This window comes from Vitis riparia, chromosome 7, assembly GCF_004353265.1.
Source record: "Vitis riparia cultivar Riparia Gloire de Montpellier isolate 1030 chromosome 7, EGFV_Vit.rip_1.0, whole genome shotgun sequence".
Classification (NCBI taxonomy): domain Eukaryota; kingdom Viridiplantae; phylum Streptophyta; class Magnoliopsida; order Vitales; family Vitaceae; genus Vitis; species Vitis riparia.
In genome coordinates, this window is record NC_048437.1 from 6,457,458 (window position 1) to 6,479,128 (window position 21,671).

Here is a 21,671-nt window from a genome sequence, read left to right on the forward strand (position 1 = left end):
TTTCACTCAAATATTTTTTCCTCACTCAAATTCTCTCACTCAAGAATTGTTTCGAATTTTATTTTTAAATTTCATCATCAAATTTTCGTAATTGCATATTTTGTTTTTGTAGTTTTAGCAATGTTCTTTATTTTCACTATTTTTTTTTTTTTTTGTGAAATTTTATCCAAATGAATCTATATTTAAAATTATAATCATATTTATCAAATTTTTTACTAAGATTATCTTTAATTTTTTTAATATATTTATACTCATTTATTTAAAAAATGAAAAACTAATTTTTTTTTTTTTGTAAACATGTTCTATTACCTTTCAAGTAAAAAATTAGATAAGTTTGAAAGTCAATAAAAATAAATAAATACCACTTTCAATAATTTTTAGATAAAATTTTATATAATATATTTTATTTGAAATTTAATTTTTAAAGTTTTACTAAAAAATTGTACTGACAATTTTCTTATTGAGAATTAAAATATTTTGCATTAGTCTATCTAGATAAGAAAAATTATTAATATAATATTAGAACTTCATATCTTAGTTATTTTTTTTCAATAAATTTATCTTTTTAAAAATTTTAAAATAAAAACATTAAAAATTATATATATATATATATATATATATATATATATATATATATATAATAGAGTGAAGTGATAGTCAATTTTTTTTTAAATATGGTTAATATAGAAAATATAAAAAATAATTTAAAATAAAAGAAAAATATAAATGAAAGGGTAATATAAATTTAAAATTAAAAATTAAAAATTAAACTAAAAAATAAATACAAAAAGATAAAAAATATTTGGATGAAAAATCCCAAAATTTTTATCATTGTTTATAATAAGAGCATTCAATATATATATAATAGAGTGAAGTGATAGTCAAATTTAATTTTTTTTTAAATATGGTTAATGTAGAAAATATAAAAAATAATTAAAAATAAGAGAAAAATATAAATAAAAGGGTAATATAAATTTAAAATAAAAAATAAAAAATAAAACTAAAAGATAAATACAAAAAGATAAAAAAATATTTGGATGAAAAATCCCAAAATTTTTATCATTGCTTATAATAAAAACAAAAAGATTCAATATCTTTAAAAATGAAAAACAAAAAAACATTTTTACTTTTTATTTGACATAAATAGAAATATAGATTGGAAGAAAAAAAAAGTTAGAAATAAGTAATACTTAATAGAGAATAGAAAAATGAAAAAAAAAAACACAAAAAAATTAAAATTCACACTCACTTGTGCCTAGGTAAGGATTAAGGGTATTTTAGGGATTAATGAAGGACAATATCCTTTATCTTAATTTTCATATAAATGAATGAAATGTTAATTTTTGGGCCCAACTGGGCTCGAAACATAATTCTCCCTTGATTTTTCTTATCTTTATCTCTTTCCCTGCGTCTCTTTGACTCATGGACTGCATCAGACCTTTCTACCATATATAAATTGCTCCACCACCCCCATCATACAAAACCAGTCCCTTTTTTCTACTGCTCTCTATAGCTAGCTGTATGCATATTTCTCATCCAGAGAAGAAAGAAATGGCAAAATCAGCAGAGCAAGGGCACCCAAACCAGGCCTTTGGATGGGCAGCCACTGACACATCTGGTGTCCTCTCTCCCTTCAAATTCTCGAGAAGGTTTTTCCATCTTCTACCTTGTTTTCTTTTCTAGGAGTATTCTTGTATAGAAGATATTAGCTAGCACTTTCCATTCATGGTGGGGCTTGTGTAAAAACTGATGTTTTACAGGGCAACAGGAGAAAAAGACGTAAGATTCAAGGTGTTGTACTGTGGAATATGTCACTCAGACCTACACATGATCAAGAATGAATGGGGCAAGTCCAGATACCCTATAGTTCCCGGGTATGCTCCACAGTCCACACCCATTTCTCTCTACTGTTTATTTATTTATTATTATTTTTTTTTCTCTGATATGTATAAACAATACCAAATATATATATATATATATATATATATATATATATATATATATATATATATATATATATATATATATGGGATGATTAATCTATATTTCATGTAAACTAACTGATAAAAAGTAGTTTGTGAATTTTTTGGTGAGGAAAAGAGATGATAATGTCTTACTTGATATTCTTCTTTAAAATGAGGAGAGAGAAAAAAAAAACGAAAAAGAAGAAAAAACCATGTCAAAAATGTGTTGTACGTATTCTTTGAATTTGGTTTGTGTCTGCGTCAAGTCTCTTGATTTGCTTTGCTGTACTGGAGTTTACTTTCAGATCCAAAGTATGAATCTTGTGTTTCATATTCCTCTTTCAGCCTAAAACAATGAATCTTGTGTTTCCACGTTTACATGACCTTTGAGTCCCCAAATTCTTTGATAAGACCTTTCAAAATGCAGATTTGGATTTGAGTGAAATCCCAATGCCCACGTAGCCTTTAAAAAATCCATACACAACCTAATTAATCAGCCATTCCAATTGGGTAATGCAAGCATGAAGTTGTGGGCATAGCGACAGAGGTAGGGAGCAAAGTGGAAAAGTTAAAAGTAGGAGATAAAGTTGGGGTAAGGTGCTTCGTTGGAGCTTGCCACTCTTGTGATGATTGTGCTAATGATCTCGAGAATTACTGCCCCAAAAAGATATATACTTACGGTGACACTTACTACAATGGAACCGCCACACAAGGAGGATACTCAGATGTCATGGTTGCTGAGGAGCGCTATGTGATTCATTTTCCTGATAACTTTCCTCTTGATGGTGGTGCTCCTCTCCTATGTGCTGGGATCACAGTGTACAGTCCCTTGAAATATTTTGAACTTACCAAACCTGGGATGCACATAGGAGTTGTTGGCCTAGGGGGACTGGGACATGTAGCGGTGAAGTTTGTTAAGGCTTTTGGAGTTAAGGTAACAGTGATCAGCACTTCCCCTGGCAAGAAGGAAGAAGCCTTGGAACGCCTTGGTGCTGATTCCTTTGTAGTCAGCCGCGACCCGGATCAGATGCGGGTAACCAACTTTGAGTATGCTGTATCTGTTGATTCTATAATGGTGTAGTGTATTCGTTGATGTTACGTATTTCATTCTCTGTAGGCTGCCATGGGCACAATGGATGGAATCATCGACACAGTCTTTGCTGCTCACCCTCTTCTTCCATTGATTGGGCTGTTGAAATCTCACGGGAAACTCATTCTGGTTGCTGCACCGATCGATAGGCCCATTGAGCTACCAGTCTATGCTTTGATGTCAGGTAAGCACATTAACCCCCAAAGTCCTAACTTGTTCTATGATCAGGAGTGGGAATATAAATAATCCAAAATTTTTAGGCTGATATCACTTAGCCTTGCTATATGAATGATCCATTTAAAAAAAAAAAAAAAATTGTTTCCATCCGATGTTTTCCTATGAACCAACCAAACATAGGAGACAAAATCATAACTGTAAGGCTACCTTTCCTTAATATTTTTTTCTCATCTTTTTCATTACATCCAAATACATTGAAAAAAAAAAAAAAAATCATATTTTTTAGTTTTTTTTTTTTTTAAAAATACTTTCCAATCACCAAACATTAGGTTAAGAAAATGAAGTAAAACTAACGAGGAATGTGAATGACAGGGCGGAAGCTAGTTGCTAGTAGTCTTAGTGGAGGGTTGAAAGAGACAGGAAATGATTGATTTTGCAGGAAAACACAACGTAACTGCAGATGTCGAGGTTGTCCCAATGGACTACGTAAGCACTGCAATGGAGCGATTGGAGAAAGCCAATGTTAGGTACCGGTTCGTGATTGACATTGGCAATACGTTGAAAGCTGCCTAGGATTAACTAGTTAGCTCAATCGTTTCAATAGCTGGAAAGTTGAGTTTTGGACACCCAAGGTTTGAAATTGAGTGGTTTCCGTTCTTGTAATTCGATTACTTTCTTTCTGTAGCTCAATAAAAATTTATAGTCAATAAATTTCTACAGTAATAAAACTAGCTTTTTCAAATTTGATCTTAATTTAAACGTTTAGTTAAAAATAAAAAGTAATAAAGAGTGACTGAAAGCCTTGATGCATGCTCAAGTGGATATCACCAACATACTACGCATGGCAAAGTTCCCTAGTGTGCAAGCCTAAGGAGGATAGCATTTATCCGAAAAAAAACACATACATAAAGATCTTCAAATAAACTTTGTCATAAAATTGAAAATATAGATTCTAATCTTATCTTAAAGGATTAATTGATTAAAAAGGATAAAAACATCCCAAATTTGTAAAATTAACCTTCCCCATACTTTTTATAAATTAATAAATATTTATTTATTGATAAATTAATAACCTTATTAAGATAATAATTTCTTTTGATTTCAAAAGTATTATTTTATTGTAAAATAAAAATAACAAAGCCAAGCTCAAATTCTCTTATTTAATTTATTATAAAAAAATAAAAATCATATAAAATGGAATTATTTGAATATATAGAGAGAGATAAAATCAAACTTGAAATGAGAAACAATTAGATTAATTGCAACCCAACTCCACATCTAATTCAAAGTACTTAATCCAAATCTCATTTTTCTAAATTGGGATTCATCGTGTTAGACTTAAATTAATTTAGTTGATCAAGTTGTATGATTCAAAATTCATCCCTATTATTTTAAAAAATAATAATAATAATTACACCAAAATTTAAATACTAAATAAGACAATTTCAAAGTCGTAACAAAAAAAGTATAAATAAATTTATATATTTTCTAAAAAAAAGGTATATGATATAATTATAATTTCGTTTTTTTCAAAAAAAAAAATAAAAGAAAATAAATTTTATTTAGGACAATATATATTATAAATATTATAAAAATATTAAAAAGGATTCAAGTTAGTTTTAAATGGTTTGAATGTTGTCTTTATCGTATTGTAGACCCATCTTGGACCAAAGGTTTTTTTTTTCTCACCACCTTGGGAAAGCTGGTAGCATCTTGGAGGAATTCGTGAGTTTTCTTGCTCATTTTTGCTAGAGAGGAGCTCTCCCAGGTACAAGCATTGTGGATTTTTTATTCATATTTCTCATTATATTGTTCATGCATTTTTCTTGTTGTTTTTTTTAGCTTTCATTTGCTACTTGGGTGTGACTACTCTACTATTCTCTCATTCTCTTTGATTTTGTTTGGGCTATCATGTGCATGGGTTCATCCAAATCATGTTAATGTTCTCTGTCTATCCCCTGTTCATAGCCCACAGATTCATATATGAAATGAGGCTCCATATGTTTTTTTTTTTTTTTCTTTCTTTCTTTCTCTGTTTCTTCCTTAGGGACACGAGCAGCTTCTTTTCCTTCTTTTTGTGGGACTGGTCTCGGCTCGGAGAGATGTGGGGTGGTTTTTGCTGTTGATTCTCTCGGAGAGGATGACATTCTCTTAAGGATGGTTTCGGAAAATGACTCTTCGTTGGAGTTTGAAGAGGCTGGGATGATCCCGATTGAAGTTGCAGTGGGTGAGAAGGATAAGGAAGATGGGTCACGTCTTGGCTTGGTTTCAAGGTAAAAGGTGCTTATAGAGAATTGGTCCTCAAGCAACCTGGAAGCTTTCAACGACTAGTTAGGCATGCCGACAGTGGGCTTCGGTGGAGTACCAGGACCTTCGAGCTAACGCCATTGGCTCCAAGTCGCTCATAGAAGTGGTCGACACTTCATTTCTTAGGATTTCGAAGGATTTGAAGTGCATTGTTTTCTTCCAGATCCCTTCTGATGAGATCCAGTTTGACTGGTCCGATTTGCAGGTGCATAAGGAGTGGGTGGACAACAAGTGGATTAGGCCCAAAAAACAAAAACGATAGGTTGATTTTTAGCCCAGGAGCAGCAATAGAGTTGTTGATACCAAGTCAACTGAGAATGGATTCCTCTCTTAGATGTGGCAGTGAAAACTCCCGTTTCGGTGCCAGAATCTGGGCTTTCGGTTTTCCCACAAAAAAATGTCCAGACGAGTTGTCCGGACACACCCTTCGAAGCCCAAGTAAGACTTTGGGAATGAATAGAAAACCCTTTAGAGAGAGAGAGAGAAAGCAAGTAAATAAGAGAACTCATAATGTTGCATCCCCTCTTGGTGTTCTGTTTCAAGTAGGGTTTTTATAGTGTTCAAAGGTGAATGACACAATAGTGTTGTGTTGGCCCTTAACTCAACGTTGTAATGATGAATGTGCAGTAGTGGTAGGCCAATCATCATAACTGCAATGTGGCTAGCGGCTACATGAGACAACATGTCATGATGCAGTTTGTCGTCCCTTTAATCCCGTTGAAGGTCTGGGACTGGACATGTTTGTCCACTGATGTAGACGTAAGGATGAGAAGAATCCTATTAGTCATTGCGATGTCAGATAGCCATCATCTCGCATATCAAAGAGGATTTGGGACTATTGGGGAGATATGGTCTGCTTGGTGGTGCAAATGGTCCTAATAGGGTGTTTCCGGATGCCTTGAAGGTTGTCCAAGCAATGATGAAAGAAGTGACACATGGTCCAGTTGGGACAATGCCATGTGGATAGACGTGTGAAAGTATTCATGGGTGGACACTTGGGATAAGACCCCCCATAATGGCCCCTTCAGCACTTGCAGTTGTGTCTAGGTATAAGTGGATGGGCTGAAAATGTCCCTTGGAGTCTCCCAGTGTGGGTGAGACACGTGTCAGTTGTTTATAGGAGGGATACTTCCATCAAGGCGTTTTGTCAGGCAGCGTATCGCTTCGAGGTGTGTTTTCTGACAACCTGTCTTTTGGAATTCATGGAGACCATGAGGACGTTTCTTACCCAACGGTTAGACGGCGATGAAGAGCTCCACACCCAACTTGAGTGAACAGAGAGCGATTTGGTTACCGCTCAAAAAGCTATCTCAGGCGGGAAAAGATTGCTAAAGAAAGTAGAAGAGGAAAGGAAGACGACAAAGGCCAAGGCTCATTGGATAGGAGAAGGAAAATAGGTCACTGAGGCCAAGTGCAAGGACTTGGAATAGGAAAAAGATCAACTGAGGAAAGAGCTTGAGGAGCTCCAAGCGGCTTCCTATATGTAGAAGAAAGAGCTTGAGGAGCTCTGGGCGGGGTTTGCTGTTGAGAATGAGGCGTTGATGGAGAATTATCAGCAGCAAATAGACGAGATGTTCTTATTCGGTTACCAGTGTTGCATGAGGAAGAATGGCATTACTCAAGATATCCTCAGTTATCCTTCTGACGAAGATGATGCAACAGTCAACGGCCCCGCCCAAGAAGATAAGGATTCAAATGCAATTAGCCCCTCTGATGGGCAGTGATTATACTTTTGCACTTTTTCCTTTTTCAATCTTGCTTTGTCCGAATGTAATGACACTTTTCAATTATCAATACATACTCGTTTCATTCTACTTATGCTTTCTTACTGAACCTTATTTCTTTTCATTAAATTTATTGATAGTATTGCTTTAAGTTAGATACATTCCATGGGTAGAGCAAGGGTGTTCCGTCTAAAGTTTTCAGGTGGTAAGCCCTTGAATCTCCAGTCTTAGATGCAACATAGGACTCTTCCCAATTTTCTTGGAGTTTTTTGGCTCCTTTGTCAATCGTGTTCTCGAAGACCTTTCTGAGGACCAGAGTCTTGATCTTAAAGGCACGCAATCGGGCATTTCGATTGTAGTGGGAAATAACTCTTTATTGATAAGACGTTGTCCGGATAACTGCATTCCCTCTTGCTTCGTCCACCCAATCTATGTGTTTTCAAGTTCATGAATTTCGTCTCTCTGGCCCTGGACGGCCGTCTGGGTTGTGGGCATGCCTATCTCCATTGGGATAACTGCAATCATCCCATAGGCTCTTGCAAAGGGAGTAGTTTATGTTGGTTGTCCAGGTGTCGTTTGATAGGCCCATAGGACTCCAAATAGTTCATCCACCCACCTTCTTTTGGTTTTTTCAAGCATTTTCTTCAGCGCAAAGAGTAGGGTTTTGTTTGTTGCCTCTATTTGCTCATTGCTTTGAGGGTAACGTGGAGTGGAATACAAATTTTTTATCTTTAACTCCAAACAAAAGGTTCTAAAGGCAATGTTGTTAAATTGTGTTCCGTTATCAGCTATAATTGCTTGCAGGATTCCAAACCAACAGATGATGTTCTTCCAAACAAACTTGGAAACATCTTTGTCTTTGATGTTGGCATAAGCTTCTGCCTCTACCCATTTTTTGAAGTAATCAGTGGTTACAAGTAGGAATTTTTTCTGAGCGGCAGCAATGGGTAAGAGGTCAACTATGTACATTCCCCATTGCGCGAATGGCCAAGGGTTTGTGACCGAATTGAGGACCTCAGAGTGCATGCGAGGAATGGGAGCATACCTTTGGCATCGATCACATCTTTTGACATAATTCTCGGCATTTTGTCTCATGATAGACCAATAATATCCTTGTGAATGAGCACAGTGCGTCAAAGTGCGCCTACCGATGTGGTTACTGCACACACCTTCATGGAGCTCAAGCAATACATACTGCACTTCTGTATCGTTTAAGCACCTGAAGTATGGACCTCTAAAGGATTACTTGTAGAGGTTGTCCTTGATCAGAGTGAAGTAGTTGGCTTGTATCCGAACCTTATGAGCTTGTTTGCTCTTTTCAGGCAAATCTCCTGTCCGAAGGTATATCTCGATCTCGTGCATCCACCTAACACTTGTTTCACTGGTATTGTATATAAGTACGGTAGCTATTGACGATGCGGCTGGAAGATAGACGAGTAGTAATATTGCTTCTTTTACAGGGAGGGAAACAGTTATTCCTGCTAAAACGCTAGCTTGTACATTTTCTATGCGAAAGATTCTCTTGATTGCCCACTTTTTTTAATTTGTCTAAGGTACCTCGTACCTTTGAAAGGTACCGAACCATGCACTCATCCTTGGCTTCGTATTCCCCTTGAATCTACCCAACAACTAGTTGGGAATCACTGCATATTTCAAGCTTGGAAGCTAACAAAGTGAGAACAATGTTTAGTCTGGCTATGATTGCCTCATACTCAGCTTCATTATTAGAGGTTGGAAACCCGAGCTAGATAACATGTTCCAATTGCTCTCCATTTAGTGATCGTAAAAGTAGACCCATTTCGAATCCTGATACCCAAAAGACTCCGTCAACGTGCAGTATCCACCATCCTTCTTGAGAGAGCCTGTAGACTACTGAAGTTTCTGAGGGGTTTCAACTATGAAGTCATTCATGACCTACCATTTCATTGCTAGTTTAAGCTGATATTTACTCTCATACTCACTGAGTTCAATGGCTCATCTCATCATTCTCCTTGATATGTCACGTTTGTGCAGAATGCTTCTGAGTGGTTGATTCATGAGTATAGTCACTTGATGGGCTTGAAAATAAGGACGGAGCTTTCGCGTGACACTTTTTAAGGTCAAGGCTGTTTGCTCCATCTTTGTTCCGCGTCAACCATTACTTTGCTTATGTAGTATATGGGTCTTTGCTCATTGTCTTTCACACAGCGAAACAGAATGGCGCTGACAACACAATCAGATACAACTAGGTACATGTACAATTGCTCACCAGGTTGAGGACTGCTCAAAACGGTGACTGTGTGAGGTAGCGTTTAATCTCATCGAATACTAGCTCACAATCACTCGTCCACCCTGTCATATTAGTTCATTTCAATGTGAGGAAAAAAAGTCTTAACTTGTGTGTAAATTGGGCTATGAAGTGCCCTAGTGTGGCCAAACGGCGTGTGAGGTATTACAATTCATTTTAACAACTTGGGGCAAATGTTTCCATGACAACTTGGATTTGGTCTAGATTGACTTCTATTCCCCTTTGTGTAACCATGAATCCTAAGAATTTGTCTGCGCTAACTCCAAATGCGCATTTGCCTGGATTAAGCTTCATGTTGTATCCTCTCATTAAGTGAAAGATTTCTTCTAAATGTTGGGCATGCTCACTCCTGGTTCTGCTCTTCACTACAATGTCGTCAATATATACCTCTACTATGTGTCTGATTAGTGGTTTAAATATCTTTGTCATCAGTCTTTGGTAAGTGGCTCCAACATTCTTGAGCCCAAATAGTGTGACTCTATAGCAATACAATATGTGTAGTGTTATGAATACGGTCTTCTTTTCATCTGGTTGGTACATAGGAATTTGGTGGTACCCAAAAAAAACATCTAGGAAAGAGAGCATTCCATGTCTAGTAGTGGAATCCACTATCATTTAGGCAAGTGTCATTCAAGTTAGTGTAATTGACACAGACTCGCCATTTTTCTCATTTTTTTAGGGCCACGACCACGTTTGCTAAACAATCGGGATACTCAACTTCTCTGATAAACCCAGCTACTAGCAACTTGTCTACTTCGACCTAAATGATTTTCTGTCTATCCGAATGGAAGCGTCAGACTTTTTGTCGAATAAGCCTTGATGAGGGTATAATATTACGTCGATGTGAAACTATGGATGGGTGGATCCTGGGTATGTCAGAATGGGTCCATGCGAAGATGTCTTTGTTCTGCGAAATACTCCTTCAAGAGCTTGTACATCTTCTAATGTTAGGAGGGAGCTGACATAGGTAAAATGATCACTTTCTTCTGCGAGATGTATGGTCTGCAAGGGGTCAACCGTGGACAGATCTTTCCCTGTCGGGCTTTGTAATTGCTATTGTTCAACCGCGTCCGCTGGTTTCATGGATGGTTCATTATCGCCAGTGGCTATGGACTCATGCGCTACTTGATAACATTGGCGTGCTGCCAACTGGCTTCCATAGAAGTTGATCTTTCCATCCTCAGTTACATAACTTACCACTTGGTGATACGTAGAGGGGATGACCTTCATGCCATGTAGCCATGTGCACCCCATGATGGCGTTGAAAGGGGACAAGTCTTCTACCACTGAAAATTGCACATTCAAGATAACTGGTTCGGCTTGGACGGGTAGCATGACATATCCCAAAGAGGTGGTTGAAACTCCATTGAATCCTGACAATATCCGCCCGGGATTTTCTAAGGCGAATGGTGGGAACCCTATCTATTTGAATTCGGACATATGTAACAGGTTAGTCGAACTGCCCGAATCAATTAAACTTCGCCTTACATCGAAATCATTGATACCCAATGTCAGGATGAAGGCGTCTTGATGTGGTTGTAACACTCGGTTGGGGTCTATTGAGGGAAAGGTGATTACCCCATCTATTGGGCGCATGCCCCCATCAGCCAATCCGGATTGGATGAAGCTAATCCGCTCTCGTGTGGAGGCAACTCGAAGTAACCTTTGCATTTTTTCGTTTAGAGTTATATTTTTCATCAATGGCCCCCCCCATGAATGTAGTTGATTACAACTCTAGGAGCCGTTAAAGTTGTAGAGGTTGTGGTAGCCGAATTTCGAGCTACATCCCCACGTTTTTCCTCTGAGCAGACATACTGTTTCAAATGTCCTACTCTTATTAAATTTTTCACTAAGTAGTGGAAGCTTCTACATTGCTCTATGGTATGGTCATGGTCCTTGTGATAGGCACACTTTCTGCTCTAGTCCCTCTTAGTCGAATTTGTCTTAATTGGTTCTAACCATCTAAAATCATATAGATCTCAGATCATGGGAAGAAGTTTGTCATATGAAATGTTGAGGGGGGTGAGGTTGGCTTGGTTCAACTATTGGTGTCCGCTTTGCCCCTTACCTGTTTGCCTTCGTTGGTTTGTGGTCTTAGAGCTCCTGGCTGAGTCGTTTCTGGCAGGTTAATTAGTGACCAGGACCTATTGAGTAGCTACACAGACGTCGTCCTCAAGCATGGAATATTTGGTTGCTCATTTGAACAAATCATCCATTGTTGTTGGAAGCTTCTTGGCGATAAATTCAAAAAAGGGTGTGCCCAGGCAGATACTCCTTTTAAAGATTTGTAGGACGACATCCATGCTATAAAATTCCACTTGGAGTACAACCTGCCCAAACCGCTTCATGAATTCCCTTAGCAATTCATTTTCCTACATTTTTATGTTTTGCAGGGTACTGATGTTCTGATTATGTCATGTTGAGCACAGATATTGTCCCACAAAGGACTCCAACATATCCCGAAAATTGTTCATGGAATTCATCGGGAGACGGTGGAACCACAAAAGAGCCTGACCATGGAGGCTAGCTGGAAAGACCTTGCACAGTAGCGCGTCATTCCCTATGTCAAGGGTCATAAGTTGCCTATAGTACATGATATGGTCAAATGGATCACCGGTTGCATCATACACAGAGAATTTTGGAACTATGAACCCTCTCGGAGGCTCGTAGTTAATGATGTAAGGGTTGAAAGGCGTAGAGAGCATGTCATCCAATCGCCTACTAACAGAGCCATGGGGACCCCTACTTACCAGATCCCCTACTTGTTGTTGTACTGGCGGATGGGGAGGCCGGTCTGTTATGAACGGTGCAGTCGAGGAGCCAGGACATGCCTCATGGGCCATCACTACAGGTGGCTTCATCCCCAAGCCAGGCATCTGAGGCCCTAGCCTCGCAAGCATTGCATTCAATAGTTGGGACTTTCTATTGCGCCTCCTTTTTGTTGAGAGAAAAGTGGAGTCGGAGCTTTCATCTTGTTGCACGTGGCAGGCTGGCGTGGATCTTTCCTCAGGCTTCATTTCTTGTTCATTATAAGAAAACTCTGCATTTCTAGGATATGTCGCCTCCTCATTTTGTCTGGAGTTCGTACATTAACTCCTAAGCTGTCGGCTACAAGGGGGGCCTAATGAGGACTCTTGAATATGCAACACTTCGTTATCTTCCCTGAATCTCCTTGTCTCATAGAGTAGGGCCTACATCTGTCTCTCGCTCTTGCGCTGGTGTCTTTCCATACTTTTGTGCTAGTTGAAGGAGCCCTAGCTACCCATGGCCGACAATGGACTTCTTGAAGGTGTAGACATTTGTATTTCCTTCCCACAGACGACACCAATGTTGATACCAGGTCAACTGATGATGGATTCCTCTCTTATATGTGGTAGCGAAAGCTCTTGTTCTGGTGTCGCAATTTGGGATTTTGCTTTCCCTGCACAAAAATGTCCGGACAGGTTGTCCGGACATACCATTCGAAGCCTAAGTCAAACTTTGGGAATGAAAAGAAAACCCTTTAGAAAAAGAAAGAGAGAAAGAAAGCAAGTGAGAGAATTCACAGTGTTGTCTTCCCCCTGGCATTCTGTTTCAGTAGGGTTTTTATAGTGTTCAAAGGTGGAGGACACAGTAATGTTGTGCTGGCCCTTAACTCAACGTCGTAATGATGATTGGGCGGTAGCGACAGGGCAATCATCACAATTGCAAGGTGGTTGGCAACTGCATCAGATGACACGTCATGATGCAGCTTGTCATCCCTGTAATCCCGTTGAAGGTCTAGGACTGGACATGCCTGTCCACTAATGTAGACATAAGGATGAGAAGAGTTCTATTAGTCATTGCAGTATCAGATAGCCATTGTCTCACATATCAGAGAGGATTTGGGACTGTAAGGGAGATATGGTTTGCTCGGTGGTGCAAATGGTCCAGACAAGTTGTCTCCGGATGCCTTGAAGGTTGTCCGATCAGTGATGAAAGAAGTGACACACGTGGTCCAATTGGAACGATGTCATGTGGACAGACACGTGGAAGTATTCATGGGTGGACACGTAGGATAAGGCCCCCACAGAAGTGACCCTTAATGAACAAAGTTCACGTGATGCTTGGTCTTGGTGACATGGCTATTCCCGCCATGCTTTTGGCTTTAGTTCTCTGTTTTAATCATAGAAAAAGCAGGGATTCAGCAAGTTCCTTAGATATACTTTCAGCTAAATGGCACAAATATATGCAATTAGACTTGTAACTGCTTTGGCAGCTAGTGTTTTGACTCATCACCAACAAAACCTACCACTTTGCACCTCAGGCCCACACTCTTACATGACCACCCTTTGCATGTAATGCCCTTTTTTTTCTTAATTCCCCATTCATGCTTTCAAATATTAATTTTCAATGCCAATTTTTAAGTTTAATTTTAAAATTTTCAATCTCAAACAATTCTTCAAAATTCCAATTTTCAAAACTTTGATCTTCAAATAATTTTCAAAACTCCAATTTCCAAATTTAATTCTCAAAACTTCCATTTTCAAATAATCTTTCAAAATTCCAATTTTTAAATTTAATTTTCAAAACTTCAATTTTCAAACAATTTTCAAAACCTCAATCTCTAAATTTAATTTTTAAAATTCCAATGTTCAAAACTTCAGTTTCCAGATTTAATTTTCAAAACTTCTGTTTTTAAATAATTTTTCAAAATTCCAATTTTCAAATTTAATTGTCAAAACTTCCATTTTCAAATCATTTTCCAAAATTTTGATTATCAAATCTAATTTTCAAAACTTCCATTTTCAAAATTCCAAATTTCAAATTTAATTCTTAAGAAATTTCATTCTCAAATAATTTTTAAAATTCCAATTTTCAAAACTTCTATTTTCAAATAATTTTTCAAAATTCCAATTTTCAAATTTAATTTTCAAAACTTACATTTCCAAATAATTGTTCAAAATTCCAATTTTAAAATTTAATTTTTAAGATTTCAATTTTCAAAACTCTAGTTTTCTTTCAAATAATTTTAATTCAACTTCAGTTTTCAAATATTTTTAATTCTACAACTTTTCATCTTTTATTAGGGTTTTAGGTCAAAAAAATCTCGTTTTTAATAAACTTGCTACATTTCCCTTCAGGTAAGCACTTTCACTAATTTTCTTTGATTTTCAAATATTCTTTTATTTCTCTTGATTTTAAATAAATATGAAGACAATTTTCATAATTCCAAAATAATGGAATTTGTGGGATTAATTCATACAAAATAAATTGGGCTTTGGTGGGGGCCCAACATTTATAACATTTCTTTCGAAAATAATTCAAATGAATTGCATGATTGATATTGTTTGATTTTGATTGGTTTTGTGAGATATATTTTACATTTATCATTGTGTACTAACTTTTTTCATGATAATGCTTTATTACCTACTATTAAGGTATGCTCTCATTCTCACTTTGTTTATTTTGATCTATGATCATTTTCGGTATCCATTGATCTCCTAATTAATTGTCATATTTATCTCACCTTATTTAGTAGAGATCCATTTTTAGAGACTTAGAAGAGTGTTTCGGTCTTTCTTCGTACTTTCCTAATAAGTAATCTGACCCCTGAACTCGACTTTGGTTTTCCATAGATCGTCTTTTTCAAATAAGGGGTTGCACTTAGGGTTTTCTTTCTTATTTTGTTTTCTCTTAAAATTAAAACAAAAATAAATGACGACTCCAAGTCTTTTCAATTTTTTTCTAAATAAAAGAAGCGAGTCACTTCATCAAATGAGAACACATCATGCAAAATGCGGGTCCACACATATTCAATATAAATTGAGTTTAAATTGAAATAATTTAATTTAAATTCGATCTAAGTATTAAAAATAAATTTTATGGATTCAAGTTAAGTCACTCAGTCCAGTTGTATCCCTTTTTTTTTTATTTCTTTTACAATTTATTCTTTTTTTATTTAGCTAATTATTGTGCTCAAGTTTTATTTAATCTAAATGGAATGAAAGTAAAATAAGTCTTTAAATGGTAAGAATAGAAAGGAAATATATATCCGCTCAAAAAGAAAAAGTTTCATGACATATCATTTATCGGAGGGTGCAGGTTATATTAAAGTAGCTAGTGAAAAATAAAAAAATGTGACAAAAATATGATGAAGAGTAATGAGAATTTTTTTCTAAGAGTACGATAGTTTAAAAAAAATAATTTTAAATATATTGTAGTTTAGAGAGAACATGATTTCCTTTTAAAATCATTTTTTAGAAAAACAATTTATATATATATATATAAATCATCTTTTGAAGACATGATTTCTAAAATTTATTTATTTTTTTATATTACACACTAAAATAGTCTCTTCAAGATGAGTTTCTCCTAAAAAAAAAAATTGTCACTTCAAGAGACCATTTTCTCAAAAAAAAAAAAAATCCAATTTTCTATTCCCTATAAAATTTTTAATTAATGATATATTTTTTTTAATAATATATATATATATATATATATATATATATATATATATATATATATATATATATATATATATATATATATATATATTATAAAATTAATTAATTTTATTTACTAAATTTAATATATAAAAATTATAATTATTGGGATATTTATCAACAATAATATTTATAAAAATATAAATTATGGTTAATATTTAGATATTGATTTTTTTTTTCTTTGTTCATGGTTATATGAACAATGTTATTGGTTTTTTGCATTCATGATAATAATTGATTTTTTTTTTTCATGGTTGATGTTTTATTAATTGTTGGGATATTTGTTGGTTTTTTAATATTTACATGAACAATATTATTGGTTTTCTTATAATGATAGTAATAGGTGACTTTGATTCTTTACTATTAAAAATATTTTATAATTAAGGATTGACTCGATGTTTATATTTATGATATTGTGTATTTGAATTTCAAGACTTTTATTTGGATATATAGTTTTTGAAAAATTGATTTTTTAATTTTTATTTATTATTTTTTATTTGATCCATTTTCTTGAAACCTATAACATTAAAAATTTAAAACAAATAACAAAATATTTCCTCAAATTTTTCTTAATAAAAAATAGTTAATCATTTCTAATTTTAAGTGTATTAACTTATTTAAAAAAATATTTTATTATTTTTTCAAATTATTTTAGTTGTTTATCATTTATAATTACTAAATAAAATATTTTAATATACAAATGATTATTATTTCTATTTAAATTAATTAATACTTAAAAAATTATCTCTTAATGTTGAAAATTTTATTGAATAATAAATTAATTTATTTTTCTATATTTTATTCCTTTTATAGTTTAATTTTAAATTAAAGATTAATATTTTTAATTTTAAAATTTATATAATAAAATTAATTTAAAAACTAAAATAAAATAAAATTATTTATTTGATAAATAATTATTTAATAAATTAATAACAAATTTGTTTACGTATTATTTTTTTTTTACGTAATGTGAAAAATGAGAAAAGTGAGGCAAAGCAGTGTCAAACTTGATCAAGAATGACGTGACATGACCAATAACTTTCATCTTCAAAATTTCGATCCGGTCGTTCTTCTTTCCTTTCCATCTCTCTCTTACCTCACTGGCTACGTCAGCCCACACAAACAGACCCCCATCTGCTACTCTATAAATTGCTCAACCCCCAACTGGAACACAACTCAGTACCCATTTTTCCTTTCATATCTCTCTCTCTCTTCAGTCTCATTCTTTCCATTATTTCTCTCTCTCTCTCTATAGCTAGCTTTATTCATCATCCTCGATCTGATCATCCAGGCAAGAAAAGCAAATGGCAAAATCTGCAGAGCAAGAGCACCCCACCAAGGCCTTTGGATGGGCAGCAACTGACACATCTGGAGTCCTCTCTCCCTTCAAATTCTCCAGAAGGTCTTCGCATCTTCCACCTTGTTTTGTTGTATAGAAAATAAAAGAAAGTGTCATTTCTTCCTTCATTTGATTAGCTCTTTTCACAGCTTTTAACCTTAACTTTATTGCATGAACTTCGATTCATAGGTGAAAGAAAAAGGGTGAATCTATTCATATCTTGTGGGGTCTTTTCATTATGATGATGGGGTTGTGTAAAAACTAAAAACCCAAAATCTGATGTTTTTGCAGGGAAACAGGAGAAAAAGACGTAAGGTTCAAGGTGTTGTATTGTGGAATATGTCACTCCGATCTTCACATGGCCAAGAATGACTGGGGCACGTCCACCTACCCTATTGTTCCCGGGTATGAGCATACTGACTTTTTGACCCATTCCCGTCGTTTTCTTAAAATGGGCATTAAACGTGTCCATTTTTCTAAAAATCATGATTATTGTTAGAAATCACCTTCCAAGGGTGGTGGTTAACGTTTCGATTACCACTTGTTTTTAGGGGCCTTTTTTGACTTTTGCAATAATTTTTAAAAATAATTATTAAAAAATGGTAGTTGGAAAAATATTAATAGATGTAAGGTAGTTTTGGCCACGTGGAAGGTGTCTTTTGAAGAGACACCTTCCACAATTTTTAAAATCATGATACATATTTAAAAGAATTGAATTTAAACTAAAGGTGTCTCTTGAAGAGACACCTTTTACAATTCCAAAAATTTGGATTTATATTAAAGGTGTCTTAAAAAGACATTTTTCACGTGGTAAAAAATTTAATATACACTAAAGGTGTCTCTTCAAGAGACACCTTAAAATTTTAAAACTAAAGATGTCCAAAAAATTGGATACTAAAAGACCACCATCGATTAAGGGTACGTTGTGGAACACTTTCAGTATAAACCCAATTTTTTAAAAATTATGGAAGGTGTCTCTTCAAGAGACACTTTTCACAATTCCCAAAAATGGAATTATATTAAAGGTGTTTCTTACTAAAAGTGTCTCTTCAATAGACAATTTCTACAATTTTCATACATAGTAGAAAATTTCGAATTTATGTTGAAGAGAGACATCTTTAACTTTAAAATCATTTCCATAATTTTTAATACATATTGGATTTTGTGAAATTGTGGAAGGTGTAGACACCTTTAGTATAAATCCAATTTTTTTAAATTGTAGAAAAGCGTCTCTTGAAGAGACACCTTTAGTATATATTGGAATTTGTGAAATTATGGAATTGTGAAAAGTATTTCTTCAAGACACCTTTTGTATAAATTAAATTTTTTAGGAATTATACAAGGTGTTTCAAGAGACATATTTAGCTTTAAAATCAAATTCATGAAACATTCAAATTTGTCAAATTATGGAAGGTGTCTCTTCAAGAGACACCTTTAATGTATATTGGATTTTTGGCCACGTGGAAAGTGTCTTTTCAAGAGACATTTTTAATATAAATCAAATTTTCTGTAATTGTAGAAGGTGTCTCTTGAAGAGATACTTTTAACTTAAATTCAATTCTTTTAAATATATATCATGATTTTGAAAATTGTAAAAGGTGTCTCTTCAAAAGACACCTTTCATGTGGTCAAAATTGTCATAGATCTATCAATATTTTCCCAACTACCATTTTTTAATAATTATTTTTAAAAATCGCTGCAAAAGTTAAAAAAAGCCCAGCTTTTAGGACGGTCCGCTTTCATGCCAAAAAAGTATGAAACATATGGCTTGCCTTCCCACAGCATGCAATAAATTCAAAAGAGGCACATGTTAGGCAGCCAAGCCCCTCACCATTTTGTCTTTTCATGGCTCAAAGAGCCTATGTCTCGCTCATCACTTCTTTCCTTTTGTATAAGTTCGTTGAAGTTTGGCTGTTCAACAATTTTTATTTTTATTTTTATGATTGGAATGTTTTCAAAAACGTTTTTATAAATTTAAATATAAAAAATAATTTTTTTAACTTATTGTCCATAAAAATATCTACTTTTGGTAACTTAAAAAATATTTATAAAGTATTTTTCTCATATTTTTAATTATCATTTAGATTATTCTATAAAAAATTAAAAATATCTAAAAAAAATTGATAACATAATATCTATTTATGTATATTAAAACAACTTTCTACTTTCTTTTATAAATCGAAATTCAATTATTGTTAATCTCTTTTGTAAGGCCTTTTACAGCACAGATTTGGGTTTCAGCAAAATCCCATTGGCATTTAAAAGTCAATACCATGAAACACATCCTAATAGCCATTTAATGAAGCACACATTTAACATCCATGAAAACCGATTTGGTGAATGCAGACATGAGATTGTGGGCATAGTGACAGAGGTGGGAAGCAAGGTCGGAAAGTTCAAAGTAGGAGACAGAGTTGGAGTGGGGTGCATGGTTGGAGCTTGTCACTCTTGTGATAGCTGTGACAATGATCTCGAGAATTACTGCCCCAAAATGGTATTCACCTACAGTGCCCCTTACCATGATGGAACCACCACATATGGAGGCTACTCAGATGTCATGGTTGCTGAGGAGCGCTATGTGGTTCGTATCCCAGACAACCTTCCTCTTGATGCTGGTGCTCCTCTCCTATGTGCTGGGATCACAGTGTACAGCCCCTTGCAACATTTTGGACTCACCAAACCTGGAATGCACATCGGTGTGGTTGGCCTAGGTGGACTGGGACATGTAGCTGTAAAGTTTGCCAAGGGTTTTGGGGTTAAGGTGACGGTGATCAGTACTTCCCCTAGCAAGAAGAAGGAAGCCATAGAACACCTTGGTGCCGACTACTTTCTAGTCAGCCGCGACCCAGATCAGATGCAGGTAGGTGAACTTGAGTATATCATGTGCCTGTGTTACAGATTGTCTAACTTGGTTAATTCTATTGTTTGTAATAGATTCGTTGATATTATGTACTTGAATTTCTGCAGGCTGCCATGGGCACAATGGATGGCATCATTGATACAGTCTCTGCTGTTCACCCTCTTCTTCCATTGATCGGTTTGTTGAAATCTCAAGGGAAGCTCGTTATGGTTGGTGCACCAAATAGGCCACTTGAGCTACCAGTCTTTCCTTTGATTATGGGTAAGTAATTTATGAGTCCTTGAGTAATAACTTATTCTGGTGGAAGCAAAAATCGAATCAAAGATAGCTTATAGTACTTGTCTAAAAATATTCCATTTTCCAAAATCTATTTGTATCCACAGTTTTGTATGAACAATCAATCTACGAAAATTAAAAACTAATGAAACTCAAATAAGTATGGCTAACAGGAATTTGAATGACAGGGAGGAAGGTAGTAGCTGGAAGCTGTATAGGAGGGATGAAGGAGACACAGGAAATGATTGATTTTGCGGGGAAACACAACATAACTGCAGATGTTGAGGTTATTCCAATGGACTATGTGAACACTGCCATGGAGCGACTGGAGAAAGCCGATGTTAGGTACCGCTTCGTAATTGACATTGGTAACACCTTGAAATCAGCCTAAGATAAGATAAGCTAGCTGGCACAATAATTGATTGTCCTCGAGCAATTGACTTGCGGCCAAATGAAGATTGAAACTGAGTGGTTTTAGTTCGTTTAATTCAACCATATATGTACTTTTCTGTATGGTGTTTGAAGCATGGCTTCATATTGTACTCTATATAACCTTATCTTTAATAATATTATTTCATACGTACGCCATTTCACACGTACGCCTTCCTCTGAGTTTTTTCATATACGTCGATTTATTGTTGATTAAACAGGAATAAGATGGTGTTTGTTTTTTTGACTAAATAAAAAAAACCAAAATATTTGACTTTTTTCATTCAATTAAAAATAATTTATTAATATCAATCAATATAAATAGACTAAACTTATTGATAACAACTTCACTTTAATTATGTTGGTTAATATCAACAAGGTACTTTTAACTTAATAAAAAAAGTTAAATATTTTGATCTTTTCTATTCGGCTAGAAAATAAACACTATCTAAGTATAATACTGACAAAATAATAACCAAATACAAATTAGATAGAAGAAGTAAGGTTTACTAGTGAGCCATATAACTAAAAATAACTAAATTGATAATTTTTAGGTACAATTTAATAATTACAATTAAATAAGTTTTATAATTGTAATAATTTTATTAGTAAGGTTTACTAATAATTTTAATATAAAATTTAATAATTTAAAATAAATAGAAAAATTTATTAAAAGAGTTTTATAATTTTTAGGTACAATTTTTGTCAATAATTTTTATAACTTCGTTAATTTCATTAATATGTTTTAGCAAAT

The 21,671-nt window shown here is 34.6% G+C and overlaps 2 protein-coding genes and 1 pseudogene across 3 annotated transcripts; 2 read left to right on the forward strand and 1 right to left on the reverse strand.

The window, feature by feature from the left end:
- The first annotated feature begins 1,551 nt into the window (after positions 1–1,551).
- LOC117918385 lies at positions 1,552–3,831 on the forward strand (annotated as a pseudogene).
- Positions 1,859–21,087, forward strand: LOC117918384 (probable mannitol dehydrogenase). 2 transcript variants are annotated; one of them, XM_034835000.1, is made up of 5 exons: positions 17,209–17,415; positions 17,644–17,757; positions 19,699–20,212; positions 20,320–20,473; positions 20,677–21,087. In XM_034835000.1, the coding sequence occupies exons 1-5, from the start codon at positions 17,318–17,320 to the stop codon at positions 20,877–20,879; spliced, it is 1,083 nt and encodes a 360-aa protein (XP_034690891.1). In that variant the 5' UTR covers positions 17,209–17,317; the 3' UTR covers positions 20,880–21,087. The 2 variants fall into 2 exon arrangements, with proteins under 2 accessions (XP_034690892.1, XP_034690891.1); XM_034835001.1 differs by lacking the exons at positions 17,209–17,415; positions 17,644–17,757 and adding an exon at positions 1,859–1,874.
- LOC117917359 lies at positions 10,603–11,220 on the reverse strand. The gene is made up of 2 exons (XM_034833601.1): positions 11,038–11,220; positions 10,603–10,971 (listed from the first exon to the last, which is right to left on the reverse strand). The coding sequence occupies exons 1-2, from the start codon at positions 11,218–11,220 to the stop codon at positions 10,603–10,605; spliced, it is 552 nt and encodes a 183-aa protein (XP_034689492.1).
- Positions 21,088–21,671: the final 584 nt, after the last annotated feature.

Coding starts and splice junctions, on each gene's coding strand:
- LOC117917359 (XM_034833601.1), bottom strand. CDS start 11,220: ATGCAAAGGTTACTTCGAGTTGCCTCCACACGAGAGCGGATTAGCTTC. Junction 10,972..11,037: donor TGGGTATCAATGATTTCGAT/GTAAGGCGAAGT, acceptor GAATTCAAATAG/ATAGGGTTCCCACCATTCGC.
- LOC117918384 (XM_034835000.1), top strand. CDS start 17,318: ATGGCAAAATCTGCAGAGCAAGAGCACCCCACCAAGGCCTTTGGATGG. Junction 20,213..20,319: donor GCGACCCAGATCAGATGCAG/GTAGGTGAACTT, acceptor GAATTTCTGCAG/GCTGCCATGGGCACAATGGA. Junction 20,474..20,676: donor AGTCTTTCCTTTGATTATGG/GTAAGTAATTTA, acceptor TTTGAATGACAG/GGAGGAAGGTAGTAGCTGGA.